This window comes from Entelurus aequoreus, linkage group LG09, assembly GCF_033978785.1.
Source record: "Entelurus aequoreus isolate RoL-2023_Sb linkage group LG09, RoL_Eaeq_v1.1, whole genome shotgun sequence".
NCBI lineage: Eukaryota > Metazoa > Chordata > Actinopteri > Syngnathiformes > Syngnathidae > Entelurus > Entelurus aequoreus.
Genome location: NC_084739.1, coordinates 18533048 through 18550855, shown reverse-complemented (window position 1 = coordinate 18550855; position 17808 = coordinate 18533048). Strand labels below are relative to the sequence as shown.

Sequence of the window (17808 nt, the reverse complement as noted above, 5' to 3'; positions counted from 1 at the left end):
AACGTGCACTTCTGATAATGGGTAAATAAATTTGTTGTACTAAACTACTTTTGTTGCCTGCTTAAGCTTCGGACAATCCACTACACTTTACTTCTGTCCTCGGTGTATTTAATTTATATTTGCATGTCTCATGACACGTTATCTGTATGTAATATTGGCTGCATTTCTCATAGTTGTTTGTGTGCCATGTTTTTCCAGACCACAGCAAACGTTACCCAGCTTGCAAAGGTTGTAATTAATTCATTAGAAAAAGACAGCCTGCAGTTTCCTTAAACTTGGACACTCACATCTATAACTTTGGCCATTATAGGCCAGTAATTTCCAGGAGTTATCTCACCCTGTGAGAAGCCTCCATTTTACCCATGATTTCATGTGTTGCAAAAATGTGTAGAATAAATATTAAAATACAACATTTCTGTCAACGAAGATTTGCGTCAGCCTTTGATAGTAGGCTAATATAGGTAATATAGACACTTACATCATGTGTTGCCTTCATTATAACACTTATATAAGGCTTTTAAATTGTTGTGGCTCAAGACATATTTTTTTGTTTTTGGTGCAATATGGCTCTTTCAACATTTTGGGTTGCCGACCCCCGTGTTAGGTCAACACTCCACTTTCGCATGCATTATTGTATCCGTGTAGAAATATTTGTTTCCAATAAGGATTTTATATGTACCACCACACGCTGCTTTTCATGTCCTCACATCTACGTCACGTCTCCCCAAATTCAGGGTCGTCTTACACAGTACTAGAGCCAAGAGGGTAATTGCCTACTTGCAAGCTGCTGTGTTCGTGTGTGTGAAAGTCAACTCAGCTGCGGCAAAATCCCGCTTTGGTTCTTTGGTGGGTTGTCTTCAAAAGGCACAGGCAAATAAATGCAACATCTAGTCACTATATAGCAATTTCATTTTGCAGGACGTCTTTATGAAATAGCTTAATGCGATTTAGTGTCAATGCTATCATTGTTACACACACAAACACTGTACATATATGATTTGTATCTTACTTTATTCGCTTACCTTAGCTCGTAATCTTATATTGTACAGTTAAGCTAAGGACTGTGTCTCTTAAATGAGCAAAATATGTATATGCAGTAGGGTTGTCCCGATACCAATAATTTGGTACCGGTACCAAAATGTATTTCCATACTTTTTGGTACTTTCCAGTACTTTTCTAAAGAAAGAGGACCGCAAAAAATGACATTATTGGGTTTATTTTAACAAAAAATCTTACGGTACATTAAACATATGTTTCTTATTGCAAGTTTGTCCTTAAATAAAATAGTGAACATACTAGACAACTTGTCTATTATTAGTAAGTAAGCAAAGAAAGGCTCCTAATTTAGCTGCTGACGTATGCATTAACATATTGTGTCAAAATTATGAAGGACAAGCTGTAAAAATTGATTATTAATCCACTTGTTCATTTACTGTTAATATCGGCTTACTTTGTCTTTTAACATGTTCTATCTGCACTTCTGTTAAAATGTAATAATCACTTATTATTCTGTTGTTTGATACTTTACATTAGTTTTGGATGATACCACAAATTTAGGTTATCGATCCGATACCAAGTATTTACAAGATCATACATTGGTCATATTCAAAGTTGTCGTGTGTCCAGGGACATATTTCCTGAGTTTATAAACATAATATAAATTTTAAAAAGAAAAAAGATTTTGTGACGATAAAAAATATCGATGTAATCATAGTAGTATCAACTAGATAGGCTCCTGTACTTGGTATCATTACAGTGAATGTTAGGTGTAGATCCACCCATGGCATTTATTTTACATTCAGGAACAGCGTCATTAGCGGTGACGCCGGTGAGCTACGGTGTGTAGTGAAGCATGTTTAGCTATTCCTCGTCCTGCAGGGATGATACTTGTAAGAAACTTACTTTATTTGTCGCCATGGAGGCGAGGATTAGTGATTTAGAAGTAGCTAAAACACTGCCAACTGCGGCTGGACGCTAGCTGCTAGCCATGTCTTAAAGCACCTCTTCCTGAAGGTGTTTCAGTGTTATATTTTCACCTTTATCGTTAAGTTTTAAGCCAAAATGCGTCCGTTCTCCCTACACACATTGTGTCTGCTTGTAACTACTCTGTGATTGTGCGCTGCCAAACATGCTCCTCTGCTCCTAAAACCAGCAATCTAACGACGTGACGACGACGCGCCGTCATACCCATTAAAAGAAAAAGTGGCGCGGGGACCAGTACTTTTTAGAGGCAGTATAGTACAGAATATGATTCATTAGTATCGCGGTACTATACTAGTACCTGTATACCGTACACTCCTAATATGCAGAATATATTATTATTAGACCGCCCACAATAGTAGGAGAAGCAAATGTGTTCATTGGATTTATCAATCGTGAAACGGCTGCTGACTTGCGACCATATTTAGCACATTTGGAAGATATGTGCAAACTGGCACAGTTAAGCACAAATGGTTGTAAGGAGACGATCGCGCTGCAATGACACGCAATGGAGAGAGACTACTCTGTGTGCATGCCAACATATTTGGACTGTCAGAAATAAAAATAGTAGACATATCGTCTACTCAGCAATGCCACTTTAATAATTTTATAGCTGCTGGATGACTTAGGGGGCGGATTGGATCCGGCCGTCACAAAAATAAATTACGTGTTCATATTGGTGATTTTGTTTTTTTTTACTCATGGCTTCAGTTTTTTTCATAAGAGATATATTGCTTCTATATTGACCCGAAAAGAAGGTAGATTATAATAGCTGTGTGCCGCATGTTCCACCACATGGCCAAACGCCACAGTTTGTAGCACATAGGTCGTGCACCGTAAATGTGTCTCAATGCTAACAGGTGGCAGTGCACACCGAAACCTCAATTGTACACACATTCTAAGAGTAGAACACCTGCAACACACTCACTAATAGTCCACACAATTTGCTATTTGCACGAACTACACTGAACAAAAATATAAACGCAGCACTTCCGTTTTTGCTCCCATTTTTCATGAGTTGAACTCAAAGATCTAAAACTTTCACTATATACACAAAAGCCTTATTCCTCTCAAATATTGTTCACAAATCTGTCTAAATCTGTGTTTGTGAGCACTTCTTCTTTGCCAAGATAATCCATCCCACCTCACAGGTGTGGCATATCAAGATGCTGATTAAACAGCATAATTATTGCACAGGTGTGCCTCAGGCTGCCCACGATAAAAGGCCACTCTGAAATGTTAGCGTTTGCCCACTCAAGTCGGTTACGGCGACAAACTGCAGTCAGGTCGAGACCCCGATGAGGAAGACGAGCATGCAGATGAGCCTCCCTGAGATGGTTTCTCACAGTTTGTGCAGATATTTTTTGGTTATGTAAACCAATTGTTGCAGGAGCTGTCCGGGGGGCTGCTCTTAGACGATCACGGAGGTGCACTTGGGCTGGTGGGGTTACACGTGGTCTGCAGTTGTGAGGCCGGTTGGATGCACTGCCAAATTCTCTGAAACACCTTTGGAGACAGTTTATGGTAGAGAAATTAACATTCAATTCACGGGCAACAAAACTTGCAACATTTGTGGCATTGTGCTGTGCGATAAAACTGCACATTTCAGAGTGGTCTTTTATTGTGGGCAGCCTTAGGCACACCTGTGCGATAATCATGCTGTTTAATCAGCATCTTGAAATGCCACACCTGTGAGGTGGGATTAAATTAAATTAAATGTTCTTTATTTAACCATATCTCTTTTTCAAGAGCGACCTGACAAAGAGGGCGGCACAAACAAAGTTACAATAATAATTACAACAAGACAATACAACAGAACAACAGCAGTCATACTACAACAGGTCAAAAAAAATTTTTTACCGATTAAGTAATAATTCAATTTAAAAGCAAGTACATTGCCCAAGAGAACTGGTTTCTCAATCTTTTTCAAAATTGACTTAAACTCCCCCAAAGTGATCAATTCTGGTAGCCTCAGATCTTTCTGGATGTCATTCCATGACCAGAGAGCAGCATAACTGAATGTTTTTTTTTTATTATCTTGGCAATGAAGAAATGCTCACTAACACAGATTTAGATGGATTTGTGAACAATATTTGAGAGGAATATGTCTTTTGTGTATATAGTAAAGGTTTTAGTGTCAGGCTTGTCCCTGACAGTTTGGTCATGTTTTAGTTTTTCCTCTGTGTCTGTCTTTATATCCTGCTTGTATCCCTGAGTGTTTTTTCCCCTCAGCTGTGGCTGATTGGCACCGGGCCACACCTGGTGTCAATCAGCCAGCTGCTATTTAGATCTGCCATAGTCTCGTTTCTTGCCACGTAAGTGTTTGTTTTTTCACGTCACAGCAAGTGTAGTTTTTCATGCCCATAGTTTCTGTCTAAGTGTTAGTTTTGTTCATAGCCAAGTTTGTTCTCCGCCTTGTGCGCACCTTTTGTTTGTACCCTTTTGTTTGTTTTTGGTTATAGTGTTAAATTAAATCATGTTTTCCTGCTCAATGCCTGCCGCCATCTCTGCATCTTGGGGTTCGCCATCAACACACTCTGACATTTAGATCTTTGAATTCAACTAATGAACAATGGGAGCAAAAACAAGAGTTTTGCGTTTACATTTTTGTTCAGTGTATTTAGCACAAGTTATTTGGGATCATAGTAAATCAAGCCCTCGATGTATGTTCATATTTTCTTTCTTTTCAGTGTGGTTCTAACACTGCTTTGTACACAATACAGTAGACATGCTGTGCTAACATTTTTCCTTTAAATCGTTTGTTTTTGCCTCAGGTTGAGGTTTAAATATTTGGGCTATATGTTCTTAAACTGATAAAAGGCATAGCTAATAAAGTCCTCTCTGTAAACGTTGAACTAAACGATAATAAATGATAACATGTGTGAGTTTTGTCAGAACCAGCTCTCTATTCAGAAAATAGAATGTTATGCAAAAGCCCTTCTGTGTTAAATAGCACATATTCCAATATTTTGATGTACACCTGATTTGAAAGAAAATAACTCAAGCGTGTGCACTAGCTTCCACCTCCGCTGATTGAAAAACAACTTTCAGTTCAACATGAAAAGCTGAGAGGTGTGTGCAGTTGTGTGTGTTTCAATCAATGGCTGGTTTATGTGAGTGCTCACTTTATAAAGTGCAAACAAAACACCTTTGCAGTTTCTTTGAAAAAAAAAAAAAAGTACTGAGTATCTCAAGCTGTTTTTCATCATGGGTTAATGAATGGCACGTGGCATGGTTCTGTATGGGTTGACTAAAAAGTTCAAGTTAAAGTACCAATGGTTGTCACACACACACTAGGTGTGGTGAAATTTGTCCTCTGCATTTGACCCATCCCCTTGTTCACCCCCTGGGAGGTGAAGGGAGTAGTGGGCAGCAGCGGTGCCGCGCCCTGGAATCATTTTTGGTGATTTAACCCCCAATTCCAAACCTTGATGCTGAGGGCCAAGCAGGGAGGTAACGGGTCCCATTTTTATAGTCTTTGGTATGACTCGGCCGGGGTTTGAACTCACAACCTACCGATCTCAGAGCGGACACTCTAACCACTAGGCCACTGAGTAGGTCATGTATGTATGTCATGTAATGTATGTATGCCGTCCTGGCATACAGATTACATGTCATTTTCATTCACCGTTTGCAAGACTGAAGTCGATTCTAAAAGTCTTTACCTATATCTTCCTATTTGCACACAGTACAAATTAACTGTGCGCACGTTGAAATGCACCAATACTTAACGTGTTTACCAGAACCAATAGGTGGCTAAATGAACAAATAGATCAATTTGATTTGAAATAACGGAAAATTAACACAATAATGTGTATTTATGTACAATGCCAACTTTGTGAGGAAAACGGTGGGGCTGTTCAAAGTTTTGACTCTTTGCCATCGGTTAATATGGAAGGCTTTAGGTGGTCTCAGCAGGGAAGGCTGAGAAGCGAGTGATGTCCCCCCCATACCCCCCCTGCTGAGAACACCTTTGAAGTCCCTTATGAACCAAGCAAACTGACGTTAGACATCAGAGGCAATCAGCCAACCGGAGGCAGCACTCACTATGACATTGGTGCTGGATTCACACCTAATAGCATGTTAACAGCTATATCCACACGGCTGGGGGTCCGTGTCGGTTGCAAAATATTTGCTTGCCAGTGGCCATTTTCATTTCCAATTGTACGTGTAGACATTGCATGTTCTTTACATGTTCTCTATGATGTTTTGTGGGGTTAATTTAAGATTGTTGCTTGAGGTTACAGCATATGTCTCTATTTGTTGTTTACTTGGAACGTTTTGTTTTTATGTAAACATTTTCATCATTTAGCTGTACTTATGACTACCCTTTTTTTGGACCATAAGGCGCACCGGATTATAAGGTGCACTGCCAATAAGCGGGTCTATTCAGGTCTATTTTCATACAAAAGGCGCATGTTATGATATATTTTTTCAACATTTAAAACACTTTCTTGTGGTCTACATAACATGTAATGATAGTTCTTTGGTCAACATTTTGCATAGATTATGTTTTAGAGACCATCTTCAAGCCACTTTCTAAACGTCTCTTCAGCATGCGCCGTTTGGTGGGCGGGTCTTATTTACGTGGCTCCGCTTCGACTGCGTGTTCTCCCTATCATCTTTGTTGTAGTTGTTAGCGGTTAGCACTTCCATAGCGAGTCTACTGGTTGATATAAGTTATAAGTTAGCTACTTTGTATTAGAAATGGCAACAGCGGAGAATGAATGCCCCCACAACAAGAGGATAGAGAAAAAGAAGAAGCTTATTGAGGGCTGGTGCAAATTTCCGGGACTTGTGCAGATCCCAAATACACAACAGCTGGCAGGGGCGCCGAAAAGGGGGGGTAAAGGAGACGGATTCTAGGGGCCCATGATGGAGGGGGGCCCAGAGAGGCCCCTAATGATGATGAAATTATAATACAGAAAAAATAATGGGGGCCCTGTAAAGATTATTTTCATGGGGCCCAAAATCCCTAGCGGCGCCCCTGACAGCAGGTAACAAAAGGTAAGAAAAGTTTGTTTTGCATAATATTGCAAAACAAAACGCCAGATTATGTCTTCTAATAGGTGCCATTGTGAGCTCCTTATACAATCCATCAAGCGTTGCGACTTCGTAGCTTAACAAAGTCATACTAAAACATTTAGATATATTCTTGAGCTTTGAAACATCAAAGTTTTGGTTTTGCTTGCTTACGGGTACTTGCTGGCATCATTAATTGAACAGGCGTCAACCTGCAGTCCACGGGTATCTCTTATTTGTTGATTGCCATCTACTGGTCACACTTATAATTACACCTTGTATCACATAAAATCAGTCAGTAAGCACAACTAGAATTAAGACATACACAAGGCGCACCGGGTTATAAGGCGCACAATGTAAATTTTTTAAAAAATGAAAAGATTTTAAGTGTACCCTGAAAAAAACGATATTGAACGTTAATATTCCACACATTCACATTTTATACACAAGTAATTTACCTGTACTAATACATTTATTAGCCAAATGTTTTATCACGCCATATTATTCATCTCATTGATCAAAACAATCCTTTAAAATAAAATGAAAGCAAATTGCGACCAGAATAGGAATTGTTTTGATTTTGTCCCTGAGGTTTTCAATAAAAACATTGTATTGGTGTACTTCCACATGTTTTAAAATGACTCATTGAAGGGTTCTGCCAGCATTATATAAATATTATGTATATATATGTAAGGGAAATGTTTAATGATATTCTATCAGTCTTTGCAATCTACACAACTTAGAGGAATGTACATTGCACAGCATGTTGTGAATAATAATGTTCAAACTCTATCATTTAAACCAGGGGTCTTCAAGGTTTTCCAGACAGAGGACCCCCAACTGATAAAGAGACGGCGCGGAACACTATAGTGTTCTGTGGTTACTTTTTGGTTGGCCAACGGTTTACGTTGTATTGTGCACCCTGACGGCAAGTGTGGGAGTCGGTTCTGAAGTATGAAGTAAAGAGACGGAACAATATCACCTCGCCTGGTTATTGACTCCAACCCAGAATATTACACTGCCCATACCTATGCTCCTTCAAAGGCTGTCCTACTGGCTGCAAAGCATTGCACTTTCAAATACAACAATGAGTAGAGAGGAGTGTTATGTGTGTGTATGTGTAAATAAATGAACACTGAAATGTAAGTATTTATTTTATTTATATGTATATATATATAATAAAATACATCATTATATATAGCTAGAATTCACTGAAAGTCAAGTATTTATTTTATATATATACACTACCGTTCAAAAGTTTGGGGTCACCCAAACAATTTTGTGGAATAGCCTTCATTTCTAAGAACAAGAATAGACTGTCGAGTTTCAGATGAAAGTTATCTTTTTCTGGCCATTTTGAGTGTTTAATTGACCCCACAAATGTGATGCTCCAGAAACTCAATCTGCTCAAAGGAAGGTCAGTTTTGTAGCTTCTGTAACAAGCTAAACTGTTTTCAGATGTGTGAACATGATTGCACAAGGGTTTTCTAATCATCAATTAGCCTTCTGAGCCAATGAGCAAACACATTGTACCATTAGAACACTGGAGTGATAGTTGCTGGAAATGGGCCTCTATACACCTATGTAGATATTGCACCAAAAACCAGACATTTGCAGCTAGAATAGTCATTTACCACATTAGCAATGTATAGAGTGTATTTCTTTAAAGTTAAGACTAGTTTAAAGTTATCTTCATTGAAAAGTACAGTGCTTTTCCTTCAAAAATAAGGACATTTCAATGTGACCCCAAACTTTTGAACGGTAGTGTATATATATATATATATTTATATATATATATTTTTATATATATATATATATATATATATATATATATATATATATATATATATATATAAATACTTAAATTTAAGTGAATTCTAGCTATGAATATACTCCTCCCCTGAACACCGCCCCCTGGCCCCCGCCCCCCAAATCTCCCGAATTTGGAGGTCTCAAGATTGGCAAGTATGTTTTCAAATAATAAAGTATTGCGCCGCTAATAGCAAATTGACAACTAGTTTAAGTTAACTAGTTACCTAGTGCACTAATGGCTGAAAACTAGTGCCGCTAATCGCTAGCAGGCAACTAGAATATTAATTGTTAGCTACCTTAGATGGTAATATGAAAATCATAACATACTTATTTATTCATGTTATTATTTCAAATCTGCAAGGTACAGTGAGTCGGGTGGTCACTCCGTCATAATTTACAAACTAATGTGTACTTAAAGACATTTACATTTTGTGGAAAAATTGTGGTGATATACAAATAAATATATATTAGATCAACTGTAAATCCACATAACATTCCCCGACCCCTCTGCAGACCCCCCAGGGGTCGCGGACCCCTGTTGAAGATCTCTGATTTTAACGCTATTAAAACCTAAACCCGATGGTTGTATTCTAAATTGAAACATTGATGCTTGTAGAAGAATGTTGATTTAAATTAGTCTAATCCAGTTTTTCGGAACCATAGAGCCAAACGGCCATAGGCCCCAAAAAATATCTGTTTCCTAGCTCAGGTCTCTATGGGCGCCGGCGGTACTCAGTTGTAATACACTTCTCAACAACTTGTGGCAGTAATGACAATATAAAAAAAAACAATAAGTCTGGCACTAAAGTCATAGGAAAGTTTTTAAGCACAAAAATTATGACTTAAGTGGTGAAGCTGTATTTTCACTGGCATTTAAATTGTATTGACATTTTATTTATTTATTATTATTTATTCTAAATTTAATTGTTTAATATTAGCACAGTGTAATTGTATGTAAATGTATATTTTTATAATTTTGTGAGTTCCTTGTTTTGCAGTATATTTTATAGGTATTTAATTTTGTAATCAGCCTGACCTATTCCTTGACCGTAATCTTTGTGATTAATGCATGGTTTCATATCATTTGACAAGGTTTATCCTGTTAAACTGTAAGTACCTTAGATATAATTATTGAATATAATTAAAATCCAGAGGAAGTGGACTAAATTAGTTTTAATATTTGAGAGGGGCCCTTTGTAGTGGAAATTTGGGCCCTGAAGTCAAAAAGGTTAAGAACCCCTGGCTTAATCTAAAGTCATTTGATAATACATTATTCATGTTACAAGCTTCTCTGTGGACCAAAAAGTACTCTGTGATTAACCATATAGTGAAACAATATCAACACTGAATGGCAAATGTGACCAACAAAAATCTACCTTTTTTTACCTGTGTGGTCTTCTGGCCTCCTTCAGTTAAAATAACACTTTCAGCAGGGAACATCTGCATTGATGGAACAAATGTGAAACCAGAAGGCTGAGCTGGGACTCCTCACAAAACCTGCAGAGAAGAAAAAAGTTTGTCTGTGCACAAATAGACACAGGCTGACCACAAAGTCGTTCAATAAATAATGGTTTATTTCTAGCTGTAATTATTTTCATTTGTACACACACATCCAATTGAAGTGGTTCCAACTTCTCACTGCTGCCAAATAACTGAGAATATTTTATGTTTTGTCCCTGCTTCTTAGGGTTTCTTATACTTATTGAGCTACCACCTCAAACACAAAGGTGACAGTTTAACACCCTGCAGCAAATTGCCTCTACACATGAGGCCTAATGAGTTTTTTGAAATTCTCAGTTAAGTTCAATTGCACGTGCTTGGACACATTTGGCTTACTTGCTTGTCTTATTTGAAATTTGTATGAAAATACAGTTGACATGCAGTGATCCGCAGAGGCGAATTTAGAGTTGAAGAAGATGAGCCAACATGAGTGATGGATGTGCAAAAAGATTTTTGTTCGATTTTATTTGTTTTCCTTAAGGTCTATGGCAGGGGTGTCGCGGGCCGGGTCATGCCCCGCGGAATGAGTTTGTTAAGTATAAAAATGAGCGGCAATTTTTGAATGAAAGAAACTGCTGTTCTAAATATGTCCACTAGATGTCGCAATAGCAATTCTCTGTATCTTTGTAGATTATGCTACATATGTGCACCAGTCGAGGAAAATGAGAAAACTACAAACCCTGTTTCCATATGAGTTGGGAAATTGTGTTAGATGTAAATATAAACGGAATACAATGATTTGCAAATCCTTTTCAACCCATATTCAGTTCAATATGCTACAAAGACAACATATTTGATGTTCAAACTGATAAACTTTTTTTTTTTTTGCAAATAATCATTAACTTTAGAATTTGATGCCAGCCACACGTGACAAAGAAGTTGGGAAAGGTGGCAATAAATACTGATAAAATTGAGGAATGTTCATCAAATACTTATTTGGAACATCCCACAGGTGAACAGGCAAATTGGGAACAGGTGGGTGCCATGATTGGGTATAAAAGTAGATTCCATGAAATGCTCAGTCATTCACAAACAAGCATGGGGCGAGGGTCACCACATTGTCAACAAATGCGTGAGCAAATTGTTGAACAGTTTAAGAAAAACCTTTCTCAACCAGCTATTGCAAGGAATTTAAGGCCTACTGAAATGATTTTTTTTTATTTAAACGGGAATAGCAGATCCATTCTATGTGTCATACTTGATCATTTCGCGATATTGCCATATTTTTGCTGAAATAATTTAGTAGAGAAAATCGACGATAAAGTTCGCAACTTTTGCTCGCTGATAAAAAAAGCCTTGCCTGTACCGGAAGTAGCGTGACGTCACAGGAGCTAGTATTCCTCACAATTCCCCATTGTTTACAATGGAGCGAGAGAGATTCGGACCGAGAAAGTGACGATTACCCCATTAATCTGAGCGAGAATGAAAGATTCGTAGATGAGGAACAGTACAGTGAAGGACTTGAGAGGCAGTGATGGACGTATCTTTTTTTGCTCTGACCGTAACTTAGGTACAAGCTGGCTCATTGGATTCCACCCTCTCTCCTTTTTCTATTGTAGATCACAGATTTGTATTTTAAACCACCTCAGATACTATATCCTCTTGAAAATGAGAGTCGAGCACGCGAAATGGACATTTAAAGTGACTTTTATCTCCAAGACAATACATCGGTGACACACTTAGCTACTGAGCTAACGTGCTAGCATCGTTCTCAAATGAAGATAGAAACAAAATAAATAAACCCCTGACTGGAAGGATAGACAGAGGAGCAAAAATACTATTAAACCATGTACATGTAACTACACGGTTAACAATTCTCAGCCTGGTAAGGCTTAACAATGCTGTTGCTAACGACACTAAGGCTAATTTAGCAACTTAGCAACCGGAACTCACAGAACTATGTACTCTCTCCTTTTTCTATTGTGTATCACGGATTTGTATTTTAAACCACCTCGGATACTATATCCTCTTGAAAATGAGAGTCGAGCACGCGAAATGGACATTTAAAGTGACTTTTATCTCCAAGACAATACATCGGTGACACACTTAGCTACTGAGCTAACATGCTAGCATCGTTCTCAAATGAAGATAGAAACAAAATAAATAAACCCCTGACTGGAAGGATAGACAGAAGAGCAAAAATACTATTAAACCATGTACATGTAACAACACGGTTAAAAATTCTCAGCCTGGTAAGGCTTAACAATGCTGTTGCTAACGACGCTAAGGCTAATTTAGCAACTTAGCAGCCGGAACTCACAGAACTATGATAAAACATTAGCGCTCCACCTACGCCAGCCAGCCCTCATCTTCCCATCAACAGCCGTGCTCACCTGCGTTCCAGCGATCAACGGCGCGACGAAGGACTTCATCCGTGGGTTTGGCGGCAAGCATCAGCTAGGCGTCTTCTATCAGGGTAAGTAGTCCTTGTTGTGTTGCTGTAAGTATTGTACTTAGCCGCTAAGACACCGATCGATCCCACCTACAGCGTTCTTCTTTGCAGCCTCCATTGTTCATTAAACAAATTGCAAAAGATTCACCAACACAGATGTCCAGAATACTGTGGAATTTTGTCGAAGAAAACAGAGCTTTGTGTATTGTGTCCAATAGGGCCCAAACACTTCCGTGCATTTTATGACGTCACGCGCATAAATCATATCCAAAGGAGATTTTCAACCGGAAGTGTGGCGGGAATTTTAAAATTGCACTTTATAAGTTAACCCGGCCGTATTGGCATGTGTTGCAATGTTAAGATTTCATCATTGATATATAAACTATCAGACTGCGTGGTTGGTAGTAGTGGGTTTCAGTAGGCCTTTAGGGATTTCACCATCTACGGTCCGTAATCACATCAAAGGGTTCAGAGAATCTGGAGAAATCACTGTACGTAAGCAGCTAAGCCCGTGAGCTTCGATTCCTTTAGGCTGTACTGCATCAACAAGCGACATCAGTGTGTAAAGGATATCAACACATGGGCTCAGGAACACTTCAGAAGCCCATTGTGAGTAACTACAGTTGGTCGCTACATCTGTAAGTGTAAGATAAAACTCTCCTATGCAAGGCGAAAACCGTTTATCAACACCCAGAAATGCCGTCGGCTTCGCTGGGCCTGAGCTCATCTAAAATGGACTGATACAAAGTGGAAAAGTGTTCTGTGGTCTGACGAGTCCACATTTCAAATTGTTTTTGGAAACTGTGGACGTTGTGTCCTCCGGACCAAAGAGGAAAAGAACCATCCGGATTGTTACAGGCGCAAAGTTGAAAAGCCAGCATCTGTGATGGTATGGGGGTGTATTAGTGCTCAAGACATTGGTAACTTACACATCTGTGAAGGCGCCATTAATGCTGAAAGGTACATACAGGTTTTGGAGCAACATATGTTGCCATCCAAGCAACGTTACCATGGACGCCCCCGCTTATTTCAGCAAGACAATGTCAAGCCACGTGTTACATCAACGTGGCTTCATAGTAAAAGAGTGCGGGTACTAGACTGGCCTGCCTGTAGTCCAGACATGTCTCCCATTGAAAATGTGTGGCGCATTATGAAGCCTAAAATACCACAACGGAGACCCCCGGACTGTTGAACAACTTAAGCTGTACATCAAGCAAGAATGGGAAAGAATTCCACCTGAGAAGCTTCAAAAATGTGTCTCCTCAGTTCCCAAAAGTTTACTGAGTGTTGTTAAAAGGAAAGGCCATGTAACACAGTGGTGAACATGCCCTTTCCCAACTAATTTGGCACGTGTTGCAGCCATGAAATTCTAAGTTAATTATTATTTGCACAAAAAAAAAAAAGTTTATGAGTTTGAACATCAAATATCTTGTCTTTGTAGTGCATTTAATTGAATATGGGTTGAAAAGGATTTCCAAATCATTGTATTCCGTTTATATTTACATCTAACACAATTTCCCAACTCATATGGAAACGGGGTTTGTACTTAAATAACATCCTGTAATTTGATTTTGATATTATTTTTTATCTTGATAGATTGAAAATTAACACCAATGAGTTGACTGACGAACATCATCACATAATTTATTCAGAAAATATAAATAACGACAAATAAAGATAGAATACTAATAACCGCAACATGTAAGTGTAAAAAAAAAAACAACAACATTATGATTTGTACATTTTCAGAATGTGCTTGTTCTATTTTTAAACAAAGAAAACAATCTGAAGTTGTCTTTATTTTTAAGTTATCGTGCCGTGTTTGTACTAGTCTGGCCCACTTGGGAGTAGATTTTTTTCCATGTGGCTCCCGATCTAAAATGAGTTTGACACCCCCCGGTCTTTGGTAAACTGCAGCCAATCCCACTTGACTTCGGGTAAGAGGAGGGCTGTGCCCCGGTCTGGTCACCAGCCATTCAAAGGGAACATTTAGACCAGGGGTCAGCAACCCAAAATGTTAAAAGAGCCCTATTGGGCCGAAAATACAAAAAAAAAATCTGTCTGGAGCCGCAAAAAATTAAAAGCCTTGTATAAGTGTTATAATGAAGACAACACATTATGTAAGTGTCTATATTAGCTATATTAGCCTACTATCAAAATGACTATGTGTCGCAGGCTGACGCAAATCTTTGTTGACAGAAATATTGAAATTTAATATTTATTCTACACATTTTTACAACATTCAAAATCATTAGTAAAATGAAGGCTTGTCAGAGGGTGAGATAACTCCTGGAAATTACTGGTTTAGAAATGCCAAAGGTATAGATGTGTGTGTCCAAGTTAAAGGAAATGGCAGGCTGTCTTCTAGTAGATTTATTACAATCGTTGCAAACTGGGTCACCTTTGCTGTGGCTATACAAACAACAGAAATGCAGTCAATATTACTTACAATGTGTCATGAGACATGCACATATAAATCAAATTAAGAGGACTTAAAGGAAAGTAAATGAGCTCAAATATACCTACACACGAGGCATAATGATGCAATATGTGCATACAGCTAGCCTAAATAGCATGTTAGCATCGATTAGCTTGCAGTAATGCAGTGACCAAATAAATATGCCTGATTAGCCCTCCACACAAGTCAATAACATCAACAAAGCTCACCTTTGTGCCTTCGCGCACAATATTAAACGTTTGGTGGACATAATGAGACAAAAAAGGAGTGGCATAAAACACGTCTTAGAAAGTCGGAAAAAGTTGCACATGTAAACAAACTATGGTGAGTTCAAGGACCGCCAAAATTAGTAGGACAAAACAGCGCTCGCCAAATAGTCTGTAATCACTGAAGCATGTTTAATATAAACAGCATGATTTCTAACAATTAGGGAGGTTTGTGTCATGTTTGCCCTCCTACAGAAACCATATTAAAACAAAAAAAATATTTTTTCCCTCATCTTTTTCCATTTTCATAAATTTTAGAAAAAGCTCCAGAGAGCCACGAGGCCGGCGCTAAAGAGCTGTGGGTTGCCGACCCCCGATTTAGATAAACAAGGGTTCACAACTATGAACAATTTAGAGTCTCTAATTAAGTCAGCATGCATATTTCTGGAATGTGGGAGGAAGTCGAAGTAGCAAGAGAAAACACACACAATGCAACAGGGAGAACAAACAAACGCCACTCAGAGATACCCCAACAGAGATGTGAACTCTCAATCTTCTGACTGTGCAGTCAGCATGCTAACCACTCGACAACCATGCAGCCTAACTAAGTATAACTACTAAAATACCTACTTTTCATGTATCTTTTGTTCTTTTTCACAAATTCAAACATTAACTGTTTGAAGATGTATTTTGGCCCAATATGTGTAATTCTGTCCAGTCAACATCTGTCCAAATAAACTCAAAGCAAACCAAAAAATATGACCAAAACTACAAACCCCGTTTCCATATGAGTTGGGAAATTGTGTTAGATGTAAATATAAACGGAATACAATGATTTGCAAATCCTTTTCAACCCATATTCAATTGAATGCACTACAAAGACAAGATATTTGATGTTCAAACTCATAAACTTTATTTTTTTTTTGCAAATAATAATTAACTTAGAATTTCATGGCTGCAACACGTGCCAAAGTAGTTGGGAAAGGGCATGTTCACCACTGTGTTACATGGCCTTTCCTTTTAACAACACTCAGTAAACGTTTGGGAACTGAGGAGACACATTTTTTAAGCTTCTCAGGTGGAATTCTTTCCCATTCTTGCTTGATGTACAGCTTAAGTTGTTCAACAGTCCGGGGGTCTCAGTTGTGGCATTTTAGGCTTCATAATGCACCACACATTTTCAATGGGAGACAGGTTTGGACTACAGGCAGGCCAGTCTAGTACCCGCACTCTTTTACTATGAAGCCACGTTGATGTAACACGTGGCTTGGCATTGTCTTGCTGAAATAAGCAGGGGCGTCAATGGTAACAATGCTTGGATGGCAACATATGTTGCTCCAAAACCTGTATGTACCTTTCAGCATTAATGGCGCCTTCACAGATGTGTAAGTTACCCATGTCTTGGGCACTAATACACCCCCATACCATCACATATGCTGGCTTTTCAACTTTGCGCCTATAACAATCTTTTCCTCTTTGGTCCGGAGGACACGACGTCCACAGTTTCCAAAAACAATTTGAAATATGGACTCGTCAGACCACAGAACACTTTTCCACTTTGTATCAGTCCGTCTTAGATGAGCTCAGGCCCAGCGAAGCCGACGGCGTTTCTGGGTGTTGTTGATAAACGGTTTTCACCTTGCATAGGAGAGTTTTAACTTGCACTTACAGATGTAGCGACCAACTGTAGTTACTGACAGTGGGTTTCTGAAGTGTTCCTGAGCCCATGTGGTGATATCCTTTACACACTGATGTCGCTAGTTGATGCAGTACAGCCTGAGGGATCGAAGGTCACGGGCTTAGCTGCTTACGTGCAGTGATTTCTCCAGATTCTCTGAACCCTTTGATGATATTACGGACCGTAAATGGTGAAAAAAAAATTGCCTGTTCACCTGTGGGATGTTCCAAATAAGTGTTTGATGAGCATTCCTCAACTTTATCAGTATTTATTGCCACTTTTCCCAACTTCTTTGTCACATGTTGCTGGCATCAAATTCTAAAGTTAATGATTATTTGCAAAAAAAAAAAAAAAAGTGTATCAGTTTGAACATCAAATATTTGTTCTTTGTAGCATATTCAACTGAATATGGGTTGAAAATGATTTGCAAATCATTGTATTCCGTTTATATTTACATCTAACACAATTTTCCAACTCATATGGAAACGGGGTTTGTAGAAATACAATTTATTTTCGTGTGTGATTCACTGCAATACTGCCAGGCTGTTAAGTTTTATTTTTGGTTTGTTGATATTGTTCACACATTGCACAGCTTTTGTTTTTCCATCGATAAACAGCGATGCCTCAAAGGCAGGGAGGAACTCAACCCTCTTGAATAGTTTCGATCTCAATTTGTATGGTTTGTTAAGTTAGCACAATATTAATATTCAAAAAAGACAAATGAGGTAGTTGACACTTAGAAGAGTTTTTATTTATGCGT

At 38.5% G+C, this 17808-nt stretch overlaps 1 protein-coding gene across 1 annotated transcript in view; it reads right to left on the bottom strand.

Annotated features, from left to right (window-relative positions):
* mlip (muscular LMNA-interacting protein) overlaps positions 1-17808 on the bottom strand; it is a 98037-nt gene that overhangs the window by 47681 nt on the left and 32548 nt on the right. Inside the window, exon 3 of the mRNA XM_062059621.1 lies at positions 10201-10311. Within this exon, the coding sequence (XP_061915605.1) occupies positions 10201-10260 (60 nt within the window). The 5' untranslated portion in view covers positions 10261-10311. The remainder of the gene's footprint in view (positions 1-10200; positions 10312-17808) is intronic.